At 47.5% G+C, this 14879-nt stretch overlaps 1 protein-coding gene across 1 annotated transcript in view; it reads left to right on the top strand.

The window, feature by feature from the left end:
• Nucleotides 1-3883: 3883 nt before the first annotated feature.
• Nucleotides 3884-14879, top strand: part of bicd1 (BICD cargo adaptor 1) — a 140905-nt gene continuing 129909 nt past the window's right edge. The window contains exon 1 of the mRNA XM_033038371.1: nucleotides 3884-3961. Coding sequence (XP_032894262.1) covers nucleotides 3884-3961 — 78 coding nt within the window. The remainder of the gene's footprint in view (nucleotides 3962-14879) is intronic.

Below are 14879 nucleotides of genomic sequence, written 5' to 3'. Positions count from 1 at the left end.
GCGGTCACGGGGAGAATGTACAGAGAGTGTACACATAGTGGCCGTGGGATCGTGTTGATGTGCGGGGATCGCTGGTCGGCACGGACCCGGTGGGCCGAAGGGCCTGTTTCCGCTCTGTATCTCCAAACTAAAACACTAAATAAACACCCATAGTCGGGATCGAACCCGGGTCTCTGGCGCTATGAGGCAGCAACTCTACCGCTGCGCCACCGTGCCGTGTGATAATCTTGTAGATTCGCCGTCACCGTATATGTTATTAGCGTTGCCTCCCAGATTTAAGTAGATTTTAAAGCCACGGCCACCATAATGGTGAATCAAACTCTGGCCTCCGGATCAATAGGTCGGGTCTCTTGATGCCTCGGCTGTAAGTCCCCCATCTGTGCTGGAAGCTATAATTTTGTTTAATTATCTGAGGTGGACAGAAGCGTCGAGGATGATTATTGTTTCTGCTCTCGTCCCTTTTATTGTTTCAATGTGGGTTGTATCAAGATGGGGAACATGTTGTAATGGAAAAAAATAATTCACAAAGTGGTGGAGTAACTCAGCGAGTCGGGCAGCATCTCTGGATAACATTCTCTCCTCACTCTAAATTCCTTCATCCAGCTTCACTATTCACACCTTCTATCTTTATCTGACACCTTTTGTCTTTTCAACTCTGGTGTTGTCCAACCATCTGCCTATCAACCCCCCCCCCCCCCCCACTCACCTGTATCCACCTATCACTTTGTTCTATTCCTCCCCTCTTCCAGCTTTCTCCTCTCCCACCACAACCAGCGTGAGGAAGGTTCCCAACCCCAAACATCACCTATCTAGTTTTAGCTTTACAAATACAGCACAGGAACAGGCCCTTCGGCCCATCGCGTCCGCACCAACCAGCGATCGCCGCACATTAACATTATCCTGCGTTCGGAACAATTTTTACACGTACACCAAGCCAATTAACCTACAAACCCGAGCGTCTTTGGAGTGTGGGAGGAAACCAGAGCTCCTGCAGAAAACCCACGCAGGTCACGGGGAGAGCGTACAAACTCCATACAGACAGCACCCGTAGACAGGATCAAACCCGGGTCTCAGGCGCCGTGAGGCAGCAACTCTACCGCTGCGCCACCGTGCTGCCCTTGATGCTGCCTGACCTGCTGAGTTACTCCAGCACTTTGTATCTTTTTATATGCAAACCAACATATATATATTTAAAGCATTATATGTGGGCAGCAATATAGAGAAAAAAAGTGTACAATACCACAGCTATAATTTCCATGCTCAGTTCCATAAAATTGCCCACTTTAGTAGAACAGCTAGTGTTCAGTCTAAGTGCATCAGGGCACAGTGTGTTGCGTTATAACATTAGACCCAATGAAGCAGTAATTCATGCTCAATGTGATGGGTGTTTTAATATTTTCAAAGGAGTGCTCTTAACAAGTTTGGAATTGTCCTTGCCTTTGTGTTCTAACTTCAGACTTCACAGTGAAGTGATCGCTGGTCGCCGTGGACTGGGTGGGCCGAAGGGCCTGTTCCCAGGCTCAATCTCTAAAGTTAGACTTCAGACTTTAGAGATACAGCGTGGGGAACAGGCCCTCCGGCCCACCGAGTCCACGCGGACCAGCGACCACCCCCGACACTACAACTACCCTGTACACTTTAAAATAATAATACTTTATATAGCACGTTTAAATCAACTCGCGTTGAAACCAAAGTGCTTTACACAGAAGAAATAATTAAGTTTCCGTACATCCATAGAATCGTTTATAAAAAAGAAAAATGACACAACACATTATAGAATTCAACATGAACGTCCCCCCACAACAGAATCAAAATGTTCCACTGTGGGGAAAGGCATCAGAAAGGTCAGTCCTCCTCCTCTGCCATCACCCGAGGTCGGGGCCTATTTTTTGGCCTCCGCAGCCAGTCCGATGTTTTCAGGCCCTCTTGCCGGGAAGATGGAACTCCGGCGTCGGTTGAAACACTCCTCCTGGGTTTGTCACTAGGGACAAGTTTACGATTTTACCAAAGCCAATTACCCTACAAACCTGCACATCTTCAGAGTGTGGGAGGAAATTGGAGCACCCGAAGAAAAGCCAATCCCAGGGAGAACGTACAAACTCCACACAGACAGCGCCCGTGGTCAGGATTGAACCCGGGTCTCTGGCGCTGTGAGGCAGCAACTCTACTGCTGCGCCACCGTACAACAAAATGACATTTGGTGCATCAAGCGGAATCATTAACGGCCAACCTTCCCATGCACTAGAACACTGTCGGCCTTCCCCTCCAACAGATTGCCAGACAGTTTATAACGAAAACTGTCTGTGGAAATTCAAGGTTTATCTTCCCACTATAAATCTTGCGGGATAAATCAATATCTGATTAGAAGCAAATGGCAGCAGGACGGGACGATTCAGTGATTCTGCACAATAGCCCCCCCCCCCCCCCAGATCTTTGTTTAAATACCCTTAATAATTGCAGTCCTTTGGACTGGAGTTCCCCCGATGTAAGGTCAGGTGGGGTCCCACTCCCCCGAGTCAGTCAGTCATTCAACCCACGGTGTACATTCAGCATTAAGCTACGATGCTCACACAACCAACACTGGTTCTATCCTACACTCCAGGGCCAATTTACAGAAGGCAATACAATCCCACTACACTACAAACCCACATGTCTTTGGGATGTGGGAGGAAACCGGAGCACCCGGGGGAAATGTGCAAACTCCGTACAGACAGCACCCGTAGACAGGATCGGACCCGCGTCTGTGGCACTGTACGGTAGCAACTCTACCGTTGCACAACTGCGCCGCCCCGCACCGTGGCACAGATCATAGTTGAACTACCTTTCCCTCTCCACCCCATTTTTCTGCCCTCTTCCCCTAACCTTTGATGCTCTGACTAATCCAGAATCCATCAATCTCTGCTTTAAAGATACCCAACGTCTATCCAATGTCTCCACAGCCGTTTGTGGCAAAGATTTCCACAGATTCGCCACCCCTTGGCTAAATAAATTCCTCCCCATCTCCATTCTAAAGGATATGTTTAGATTTAGGTTAAGGATGAATATTGTCGTGTACCGAGGTAGAGTGAAGACTTTTCTTTTGCATTTTATCCAAACAGATCAGATAAACTATATATAAAAACAATCAGGTCAAACTCAGGTACATTAGGTAGAGCAAAGGGGGGAAGAGCCGACTCTGGACTTGCCTGGACTTTTTACCTGTCTGCACATCTGGACGCCCGCAGCGACAGCTGTGGACGGTTCAGGTCCCGACCACGGGGGAAAATGGAGAAGGACTGGACAAATGTTGTGCCTTCCACCACAGCGATGAATGCTGTGGTGGATGTTTGTGTTAGATTTTTTTGTGTGTTTTGTGTGTTCTTTATCATTGTACCGCTGCTGGCAAATTCATTTCACTTGCACTTCATGTGCAACGTGACGAATAAAACTGTATTGTATTGTATTGCAAAGGGGAAGATACAGAGTGCAGAATATAGTTCTCAGCATTGTAGTGCATCAGTTCCAGAGATAAAGTCCAACATCTGCAATGGGTTAGAGGTGAATCGAACAGTATCCGGGCTTTGGGAAGGACCACAGGTTTTATCAGCTCATGAAGTGTTTTTTGTATAACATGACATTCTTTTTTTGATTAGTTGAGAGATACAGCAAAGAAAGAGGCCCTTCGGCCCACGAGTCAATGCTAACCATCGATCACCCGTTCACACTAGTTCTATGTGATCCAGCTTTCGTACCCACTCCCTACACACGAGGGGCAACTTACAGAGGGCCAATTAACCCACACGTCTTTGGGATGTGGGAAGAGACCGGAGCAGCTGGAGGAAGCCCATGAGGTCACGGAGGGGGGGAACATGCAAACTCCACACAGACAGCACCCATAGTCAGGATGGAATCTGGCACCGCGTGGCAGCGGCTCTACCAGCTGCGCCGCCTGAAGAGCGACATCTCTCCAATTTGGGAAGAGGTGATGGGAAAGGGAAAGGACAACAAAATATTTAAAATTTTCCAAATCTCAATGTAGTGTAAGTAAGGCTTTGGGGAGAAAATTGAATCAATTCTCTATCATGCACTTGCTTTTGTCTATAAATACATTTGTAGCTTGCATTACTGATGGCATAAATCTATGCCACAAATTGGATATGATTAGTAATTTAATGGATCTTGCATGTTTAATATCAGTATCGTTTATTGGTCTTAGTCATTAAAAGTGATGAGTCACCTCCAGTTCTTCACTTAAGCCACCATATTACTGGAAGTTTGTTTGTGCAAAGTACTTCCCACTACTGATTATTCCTTCAGCTTGCCCAGCTCCATGTCTTGTTACAGACACAAGCAGCAATTTAACATTATTTACAACGCTGAATAGGTTTTATTTAACTCTGCTCCTATTATTCTGTACAATTTTCATGCTTACTTTAATTGCTTACTACAGTTGAGGCAAGTGTCTAATTGTCCCCCCGTTGATGTGTACCCACCAATTTGCTGTTGTTATTTTGACCTACACCTGTATGCCCCCCCCCCCCCCCCCCCCCATTGCTTTGGACTGCTACTCCCTGTCCTTTTTGGTAATGTTCATCTTGAGGAAAGTTTGTTAATTATTGTAAAGAATGGGTCGACTGGGCTTGTATTCACTGGAATTTAGAAGGATGAGAGAGGATCTTACAGAAACATATCAAGTTCTTAAGGGATTGGACAAGCCAGATGCAGGAAATATGTCCCTGATGTCGGGGGAGTCCAGAACCAGGGATCACAATTTAGGAATAAGGGGTAGGCCATTTAGACAATAGACAATAGCGTTTGCCCTTGACTCATACTTGCAGCATGGTCATCACGTGATCGTAGGTAGGCCATGATGCTAGTCGTAGGTACTCGTGGCATCAAGTAGTTTTTCTAGACTGATGAAAAATGTCCACGAGTGAAAAAGATGGCGAATTAGGTTGTGAAAGTGGGACAGGGCCTTAAGGCAGCAACTCTACCGCTGCGCCACCATGCCCATCCCTCCATTAACGAGTTTGGATGTTCTTTGTCAGTTTGGCCATCTGATGCCCTTTTATCCATGGAGATTTCTAATTTGCTTTTCATTTGATTCATCCTGTTGGGATGATCTTTGGAGTTACCCAGGGGCATTTAGAACACCACCATAAATCATTCTGCACTATATGTATGTATCAAAGATGCAGTGCCTCTCCATGCAAAATCTGAATCGTAGATTGCAATCTTCAAGGGAATAATTAATGGCGATTCATTAATAAGTCATGGGAATGCAATTAGTAAGATAGTTGGAGATATTTCTGAACACATGTTAAACGCTAAGCGTTATAAAGCATTGTTCAGCATTCCCCTCACTGGATTGCTTCTACACAAAGTATAAAGGGAGGGATGGGGTGAGGAAAATTGGAAGCAAATTATTGTGCGCTTTGGAAGGGAAACTAATAATAATTAATTCATTTAAGGGATCTAGAAACAAGGACCACAGGTGCTGGTTTACACAAAAGGATGCAAAGAGCTGGAGTAAAGCCCCTGTCCCACTTTCCCGAGTTACTCACGAACTCTCCCGAGTTTTCCCCGGATTTGGACTCGGAGAATTACGGTAATAGCCGTTCGTAGGTACTCGGGGCCTATTATTTTTTACTCGTGGACATTTTTCAACATGTTGAAAAAAACGTCATGACTTACCTGATGCCCCGAGTTCCTGCGGTTGGCATTACGAGCCGCTACGAAACATCTACCGACTCCTACAGCCTCCTACAGACTCGCTACAGACATTCCCCGAGTTCGAATCAAGGGGAAAACTCGGGAGAGTTCGTGAGTAACTCGGGATTGTGGGACTGGGCTTTAACTCAGCGGGTCAGGCAGCATCTCTGGAGAACATGGATAGGTGACGTTTTGGGTGGCGGCCCTTCTTCAGACCGGAGATGGGTCCCCTTCCTCAGACTTCCTTAGTTACCACAGCACTTCCCATCCTTCCATTTAAGATTCCTATTTTTTTCCAAAAGTATTCAGGTCTGTAGCACTTCTTGTAATTTTGTAACTTTTCATAGGTGGTGTCTCAATAGACAATAGGCCTTCGATAATAAGCCTTCGAGCCAGCACCACCATTCAATGAGATCATGGCTGATCATCCACAATCAGTACCCCGTTCCTGCCTTCTCCCCATATCCCCTGACTCCGCTATCTTTAAGAGCTCTATCTAACTCTCTCTTGAAAGCATCCAGAGAATCGGCCTCCACTGCCCTCTGAGGCAGAGAATTCCACAGATTCACAATTCTCTGTGTGACAAAGTATTTCCTCATCTCTGTTCTAAATGGCTTACCCCTTATTCTTAAACTGTGGCCCCTGGTTCTGGACTCCCCCAACATCGGGAACATGTTTCCTGCCTCTAGCGTGTCCAAGCCCTTAACAATCTTATATGTTTCAATAAGATCCCCTCTCGTCCTTCTAAATTCAAGTATACAAGCCCAGCTGATCCATTCTATCAACATATGACAGTCCCGCCATCCCGGGAATTAACCTGGTGAACTCTTTACGTGTGATATCCCTGAGAAGGAACAATGAGGGACCCAGAGTGGTGGGGGGGAGAGGGCGAGGGGGGGGCGAGGGGGGGGGGGGGGGGGAGGGCGAGGGGAGGAGGGGAGGGCGAGGGGAGGAGGGGGAGGGGGGGAGGGGGGTGACCATCAAGAACCAGTGGTCATAGCAGAATTAAAGGATGTTCGTTTAGGAGGGAAATGAGGAGTAATTTCTTTAGTCAGAGGGTGGTGAATCTGTGGATTCATTGCCACAGAAGGCTGTGGAGGCCAAGTCAGTGGATATTGTTAAGACAGACACAGATAGATTCTTGATTAGTACAGGTGTCAGGAATTATGGGGAGAAGGCAGGAGAGTGGGGTTAAGAGGGAAAGACGGATCAGCCATGATTGAATGGCGGAGTGGACTTGATGCTCCCCTCGCTTATGAACCGTCCGATACAATCCTTCTACTCTTTTAAATCTCTTTTCTCTTCGCCTTTGCTCCATCTGTTTGCACTTGAGCTTGAACCATTGTATCGATGTATGGTATATCTGATCGGTTTCTTCCCCTTCCGTTATCTGTCTTCTGAACGGTCCTGGCGTAGCTGGGGTGCCGTATGATTCACCTCCACCCCATTGAGGATATTTCACTTTGCCTATGGAACTGATGTGTTACAATACTGAGAACTATGTTCTACTGTCTGGATCTGCCCCTTTGCTCTATCTATTGTACTTGAGTTTGTGGTGCTTGTATCTATGTATGGTATAATCTGGCCTGGTTGGGTAGCTTGCAACACAAAGCTTTTCACTGTACCTCGGTGCACGTAACATTAATGAAACCTAAACCATAATGTGCCTATTTCCCTTAAGTTGAATCGGTAATGGGTTCGGTGTATAAGAAGGATATTAATGTAGTAGGAGCTTATTAAAAAAAAATAATTAAATAGATGGATCCCAATATACATAATTGGAGACTGTTTATCGGTGGTTAAAGGGCCTGTACCATTTGGGCGTCATTTGCGCGTAATTTACGCGACATATACGAGTTGTGCCGCACGTGTGATGCGCGTATGGTGCGTGGTGACGTAGGCACTGACGCGCACGGTCGCGCGCAGCGCCCCAGGATTTTGGGATGTATAAAATCTTTGCGCGCCATCTGCGGGACGCGCAAGTGGGACAGGCCCTTAAGGCTATTTAGTTACGGGGAAAGTGGTTGCAATGGATTATTAGAAACAGGTTGTAAAAGGGAAATACCGCAACAATATCTGCTTGACTTCAATTTGGTTTCATAATTTTTTTTTAAGGAGTAAATTTATTAAATTTGCCTCAGTCCGCCAAAGTAATTTTGACTCTTGTATGGCATTGGTTCTTTGTCAATTCAGGCAACTGAATCATCCCACCACAAGCAGAGAACAGCCCTGAACTACTATCTACCTGATTGGTGACCCTTGGACTATCCTTGATCGGACTTTAGAAACATAGAAAATAGGTACAGGAATAGGCCATTCGGCCCTTCGAGCCAGCACCGCCATTGAATATAATCATGGCTGACCATCCAAAATCAGTACCCCGTTCCTGCTTTTCCCCCATATCCCTTGATTGTGTCAGTCCTAAGAGCTATATCTCATTCTCTCTTGAAAACATCCAGTGAATTGGCCTCCACTGCCTTCTGCGGCAGAGAATTTTACAGATTCACAACATTACTCTGGGTGAAAAGGTTTTTCCTCATCTCAGTTCTAAATGGCCTACCCCTTATTCTTAAACTGTGACCCCTGGTTCTGGACTCCCCCAACATGGTGAACATTTTTCTATATGTTTCTATAAGATGCCCGCTCATCCTAAATTCCAGTGAATAGAAGCCTAGTCGATCCATCTTTCATAGCAATCTGCTGGCTTGATCTTGCAACAAACGTTATTCCATTATCATGGGCGGCATAGTGGCGCAGAGGTAGAGTTACAGCGCCAGAGACCCGGGTTTGATCCCGACTACGGGTGCTGTCCGCGTGGGTTTTCGCCGAGATCTTCGGTTTCCTCCCACACTCCAAAGACGTGCAGGTTTGTATGTTAATTGGCTTTGGTATAAATGTCACTGAAGGAGATGTATTACTCGTGCAGGCTTTAGACTGGCGGGTGAGGCAGGAGGGTGGCACAGTGTTTGGAGGTACAGAATGGAAATGAGACCCTTCGGCCCACCGAGTCCATACTGACCACCGATCACCCGTTCACATTAGTTCCATATTATCCCACTTCCTCCTATTGGTGCAGCTGCTGCCTCTCAGCACCAGTGTCAACGGGTTCGATCCAGGCCTCGGCTACTGTCTGTGGAGTTTGCACGTTTTCCCAGTGGGCTTGCTCCAGTTTCCTCCCACATCCCAAAGACCGTGCGGGTTTGTAGGTTAATTGCCCCCCCCCTGTAAAATTGCCCAGGTGTGTGGGGAAGGTGGGATAACACGGAACTAGTGTGGATGGGTGATCGATGGTCAGCATGGACTCGGTGGGCCGAAGGGCCTGTTTCCATGTTGTATCTCTAAACCAACTTTGTATGTGTAGGCAAGAACTGCAGATGCTGGCTTAAATAGAAGATAGACACAAAATGCCGGAGTAACTCAGCAGGACAGGCAGCATCTCTGGAGAGAAGGAATGGGTGACGTGTTGGGTCGCGACCCTTCTTCAGTCTGATGAAGATTCTCGACCCGAAACATCACCCATTCCTTCTCTCCAGAGATGCTGCCTGTCCCGCTGAGATACTCCGGCATTTTGTGTCTATAGCGTAACTCTGCCACTGTGTTTCTGGCAGCCATTTGCTGCTCTCGTGACTACTGCTGGCCAACATTAGATCAGCCGCTAATCTACTTCCATCCTCAAGGGTGAGAGGTAAATGGACTTTGTGGCTTCTCTCCCACCCTCTGCTTGCAAAATAGAGCTTTCCTCTTTGTGAAGAAGGGTCTCGACCCGAAACGTCACCTATTCCTTCCCTCCAGAGATGCTGCCTGACCCGCTGAGTTACTCCAGCATTTTGTATCTACCTTCGCTTTAAACCAGCATCTGCAGTTCCTTACTACACACAAGCTCCTCTTGAATATCTCTTGCCAAATGTCTTCAGCATCCTTTCTGCAAGGAAAATAGCAGTGTTTTATTTTAAACAAGTAAACCGCGTGATCTTGCTGCGTTGCTACTCGGAGTTATTTTTGATGAAGCGCCTCACCCCCCCCCCCCCCCCCCCCCACCCCCCCCCCCCCCCCCCCAAGACTTCTTTATTCAATGTGTGCTGCTGGGAATATCTCTGTCATCTCAGCAACTTACGTTTTAACGACGAGAGGATTTTATGTGGAGTCGGGCTGATGCATAGATGTAGATCTTTGCTTAAGATGAAGTCATTTGGGTTTGTGGTACCCGAACAAGCTGTCAACATTTGCCACGGAGACTGGCAGCTACTGAGAGAACAATATTTGTTGTTATTCAGAAGGATAAAAAGGAGGAACGGTCTCGACCCGAAGTGTCACCCATTCCTTCTCCCCAGAGATGCTGCCTGTCCCGCTGAGTCTACCTTCGATTTAAACCTGCGTCTGCAGTTCTTTCCTATACATTAGTTGTTATTCAGTTTGTTTAGTTTATTGTCACGTGTACCGAGGTACAGTGAAACGCTTTTTGTTGCGTGCTAACCAGTCAGCTGAAAGACAGCAAGTGATTTGAGTGTTTAAGAAGGAACTGCAGATGCTGGAAAATTGAAGGTAGACAGAAATGCTGGAGAAACTCAGCGGGTGAGGCAGCATCTATGGAGCGAAGGAAATAGGCAACGTTTCGGTCCGAAACGTTGCCTATTCCTTCACTCCATAGCTGCTGCCTCACCCGCTAAATTTCTCCAGCATTTTTGTCGACCAAGTGATTTGAGTGATTTGATTTTGACTTAGATTTCGATTGATTTTGATTCTGTTGATTGATTTTGATTTGTTTCATTGATTTGGATTTGGATTGTTAATTAAAAATATATATTATTTTATTTGATTGGCAGTTTCTGCGAGAGAAATATTTCCTTGTATTTTGATTTTTTTAACCATTTTTTATAGAGTGATTTTTTTAATTGATTTTGATTTGTTTGAATGATTTGAATTTGTAATTTTGTATTTAAAATTAGAAAAATAGATTGGTAGTCTGCTGGGTGCAAGGTTAATTGCCCTAACAGTAAACTTCACCAATTGGAGAGGGTCTACATCACTTCAATCGCAACGCCTTGTAAGGTTCACTCTAGGTTTTTCTCCATCGACCTGGCCTGACCTTCATAAGTTTCTAGGAGCAGAATTAGGCCATTCGGCCCATCAAGTCGACTCCACCATTCAATCATGGCTGATCTGCCTTTCCCTCTCAACCCCATTCCCCTGCCTTCTCCCCATAACCCCTGACACGTGTACTCAGTGGCGGACTGGCCAGGGTGTCAGATTGCCCGATGGCAAGTGGGCCCCTGATGAAGTGGGCCCCCTTTGTCTCCTGGCAACCAATATTTTTAGATCCAGTCCGCCACTGCGTGTACTAATCAGGGTCACCAGGCCATCAGCCTCCAAACAACCGCACCTTCTGCCCTCATCACCCTTTTTGGTCACATCTTCAAAAAACTCAATTAGGTTTGTGAGACACCATCTCCCAGGTTCAAAACCATGCGGACTCTCCCTAACCAGCCTTTGTCCATCTAAATGCTGGAAAATCCTATCCCTCAGAATACTCTCTGGTAACCTTCTGAACACAGGTGTTAGGCTCACTGGCCTGTAGTTCCCAGGCTTTTCCCTGGAGCCCTCCATGCATTTGCCACCCTCCAGCCTTCCGGCATCTCTCCTGATGAATCCATTTGTGGGGTCGGTGACTGATAGATGATTGGTACGGGAGCTGCAGCCGGAGGTTGATGGTGACACCAGGCACACATTTGGTATCTGTTCAACGGTGCTAGGTATGTGATCCCCCCCCCCCCTCCCCCCACAATCTCCCCCACTCCCCTCACTCCCCCCTCACTCCCCCCTCACTCCCCCCTCACTCCCCTCTCAATCTCCCCCACTCCCCCTCACACTCCCCCTCACTCTCCCCTTCTCTCCCTCTCCCCCCTCCACTCCCCGTCAGTCTCCCCCTCTCCCCCTCAGTCTAAGGGTTTCGGCCCGAAACGTCGCCTATTTCCTTCGCTCCATAGATGCTGCTGCACCCGCTGAGTTTCCCCAGCAATTTTGTGTACCTTCCCCCTCACTCTCCCCTTCTCCCCCTCAGTCTCTCCCCACTCACTCTCCCTCTTTGGCGATAATGAATCAAATGGCAGTGTGTGTAGAGGTCTGTGCGAGACAAACACTTTTGGAAAAACGGTTCAACTTCTTAATCCAGAAGAATGAACCTCCTTCAATAATGTCTTGATTTTCCGCTGACTCATCAATATTGCAGTTCAATAGTTTCTTCACTCTAACACTTTAGCCTTCTGTTTCCAAAGCTGTGTTTATTCTGTTCCATGTCATTAGATTAAACAGACTTACAGATATCTCTTGGTTATTATAGAGCCACAGGGCCATAAAGCACGGAAATAGGCTCTTCGGCCCAACTTATCCATGCCAACCAACATGCCCCATCTAAGCTAATCCCATTTGCCTGTGTTTGGCCCATATCCCTCTCAACCTTCCCTATCAATGTACCTTAAATGTTGTTTTAGTTCCTGCCTCAGCTACCTCCTCTGGCAGCTTATTCCGCTACCCTCTGTGTGAAAAGGTTGCCCCTCATGTTCCTATTAAATCTTTCCCCCTCTCACCATAAGCCCAGGTCCTCTGGTTCTTGGGTAAAAGACTCTACATTCACCCTATCTATTTGGGCCGCATAGTAACGCAGCGATTGTGTTGCTGCCTTAAAGCGCCAGAGACTCTAGAATGATCTTGGCTGTGGGTGCTGTCAGTACGGAGTCTGCACGTTCTCCCCGTGACGCGCGTGGGTTTACTCCGGGTGCTCCGGTTTCCTCCCACACTCCAAAGACGTACAGGTTTGTAGGTTAACTGGCTTTGATAAAAATTATAAATTGTCCCTGGTGTGTGTAGGATAGTGCTAGTGTACGGGATGACTGCTGGTCGGCGCGGGCTCGGTGGGCCTAAGGGCTTGTTTCCCAGGCTGCATCTCTAAAGTCTATTCTCCTCATGATCTTAAACACCTCCATAACATCACCCTTCATCCTCCTGCACTCCCAGGGATAAATTCCTAGCCTGGCCCCAACCTCTCCCTGTATCCCAGGCCCTCGAGTCCTGGCCACATCCTCGTTAATTGGATTTGTTTGTTAATCCATCTTCTTCTCTATGTGGATATTTGTCACTGTGCAGCAAATTGATGCATTCAGTCCCCCAGTCTTTTCACATTTACTGGTTGCACTATATTTCTCCTGGACCTTGCTATGGTAACTATAGAGATCTCAGGGCTGTAGCTACAATGACAAATATTGTCGTGGTACAAGGAACATTCTTATAGTCCGCATTCATTAACAGCAAAGGGCAGGAAACTGCAGCTTTGGATGGTTGTGAGCCATAGTGATAGAGTGATACAGTGTGGAAACAGGCCCTTCGGCCCAACTAGCCCACACCGGCCAACAATGTCCCAGCTACACTAGTCCCACTTGCCTGCGCTTGGTCCATATCCCTCCAAACCTGTTCTATCCATGTACCTGTCTAACTGTTTCTTAAACGATGAAATAGTCCCAGCCTCAACTACCTCCTCTGGCAGCTCGTTCCATACACCCACCAGTCTCTGTATGAAAAAGTTACCCCTCGGATTCTTATTAAATCTTTTCCCCTTCACCATGAACCTATGTCCTCTGGTCCTCGATTCCCCTACTATGGGTAAAAGACTCTACCCGATCTATTCCTCTTGTGATCTTGTATACCTCTATAAGATCTCCCCTCATCCATGTATGCAGAGTTTCAATAAGAAAAGGAAGTGGTAGCATTTGTCAGCTAAACAGCGGAGACACAAAGAACTGCAGGTGATGGAAGCTTGAGAGAAACACAAAGTGCTGGAGGAACTCAGCGGGTCAGGCAGCATCTGATACGATAGAACTTTATTTATCCCAGGAGGGAAATTGATCTGCCAACAATCATAAAACACAAAATACATGAAACATGAACTTAAAGTGACGAGCGGCAAGGATAGGGGATGTGCAAAGATTGGGGAGGGGGGGGTTGGGGAATCAGTCTACCCCTCGACAGAAGGGGGGAGGAGTTGTACAGTTTGATTTGTCCATGGAGAGAATGGACAGGACCGAGCGCAAGGGCGGCACGGTGGAGCAGCGGGTAGAGCTGCTGCCTCACAGCGCCAGAGACCCGGGTTTGATCCTGACCACGGAGTTTGTACGTTCTCCCTGTGAACTGCGTGGGTTTTCTCCGGGTGCTCCGGTTTCCTCCCACACTCCAAAGGCGTCCAGGTTTGTAGGTCAATTTTGCAGGTTAAGTTTGCAGCAAAAGTGTAAACTGGCCCTAGTGTGTACAGGGTAGTGTTAGTGTGCAGGGTGATCGCTGGTCGGCACAGTCTTGGTGGGCTGAAGGGCCTGTTTCCGCTCTGTATCTCAAAAGACTAAAAGTCTAAAGTGTTTGTCGAAACATCTTAATCCTTTGATATTGGTCTCTAGATGTGGAAACAACAGCACCCCTGTACTGATAGAGTCTGAAGAAGGGTCTCGACCCGAAACCTCACCCATTCCTTCTCTCCAGAGTTGCCGCCTGTCCCGCTGAGTTACTCCAGCGTTTTGTGTCTATCTTTAGTGTAGGCAATGAAGTCAAACTTCTTCCTCTTTATTGGTGTACGTGTGTGTAAGGTTACGGAGACACAAGGAACTGTTAGTGCTGGAATCTTGAGCAAAGCACAGTGCTCTGGAGTACCTGGAGATGCTGCACGGTGGCGCAGAGGTAGAGTCGCTGCCTTGCGGCGTTTACAGCGCCGGAGACCCCGGGTTCGATCCTGACTGCGGGCGCTGTCTGTATGGAGTTTGTACGCTCTCCCCGTGACTCGCGTGGGTTTTCTCCGGGATCTTCGGTTTCCTCCCCTGTGCCCCAACTGGACTCGCACCCATTTCTCCCCCTCCCCCGCCTCCCACTTCCTTTCCTCTGGCTTCACAATTTGCAACTCTTTAACCCTCCTGCCTCACTCTAGTTTGGAGATACAGCGCGGAAACAGACCTTTCGGCCCACCGAGTCCGCGCCGACCAGCGATCCCCAGATATTTACACTATCCTACACACACTAAGGACAATATTTCCCACGCGGTCACGGGGAGAACGTACAAACTCCGTACAGACGGCACCCGTAGTCGGGATCGAACCCGGGTCTCCGGCGCTGCGAGCGCTGTAATGCAGCAACTCTACCGCTGCTCCACCCTGACC

Source organism: Amblyraja radiata, chromosome 19 (assembly GCF_010909765.2).
Source record: "Amblyraja radiata isolate CabotCenter1 chromosome 19, sAmbRad1.1.pri, whole genome shotgun sequence".
Taxonomy (NCBI): Eukaryota; Metazoa; Chordata; class Chondrichthyes; order Rajiformes; family Rajidae; genus Amblyraja; species Amblyraja radiata.
The sequence above is the reverse complement of the archived record's forward strand: the minus strand, read 5'-3'. Positions and strand labels throughout refer to the sequence as shown.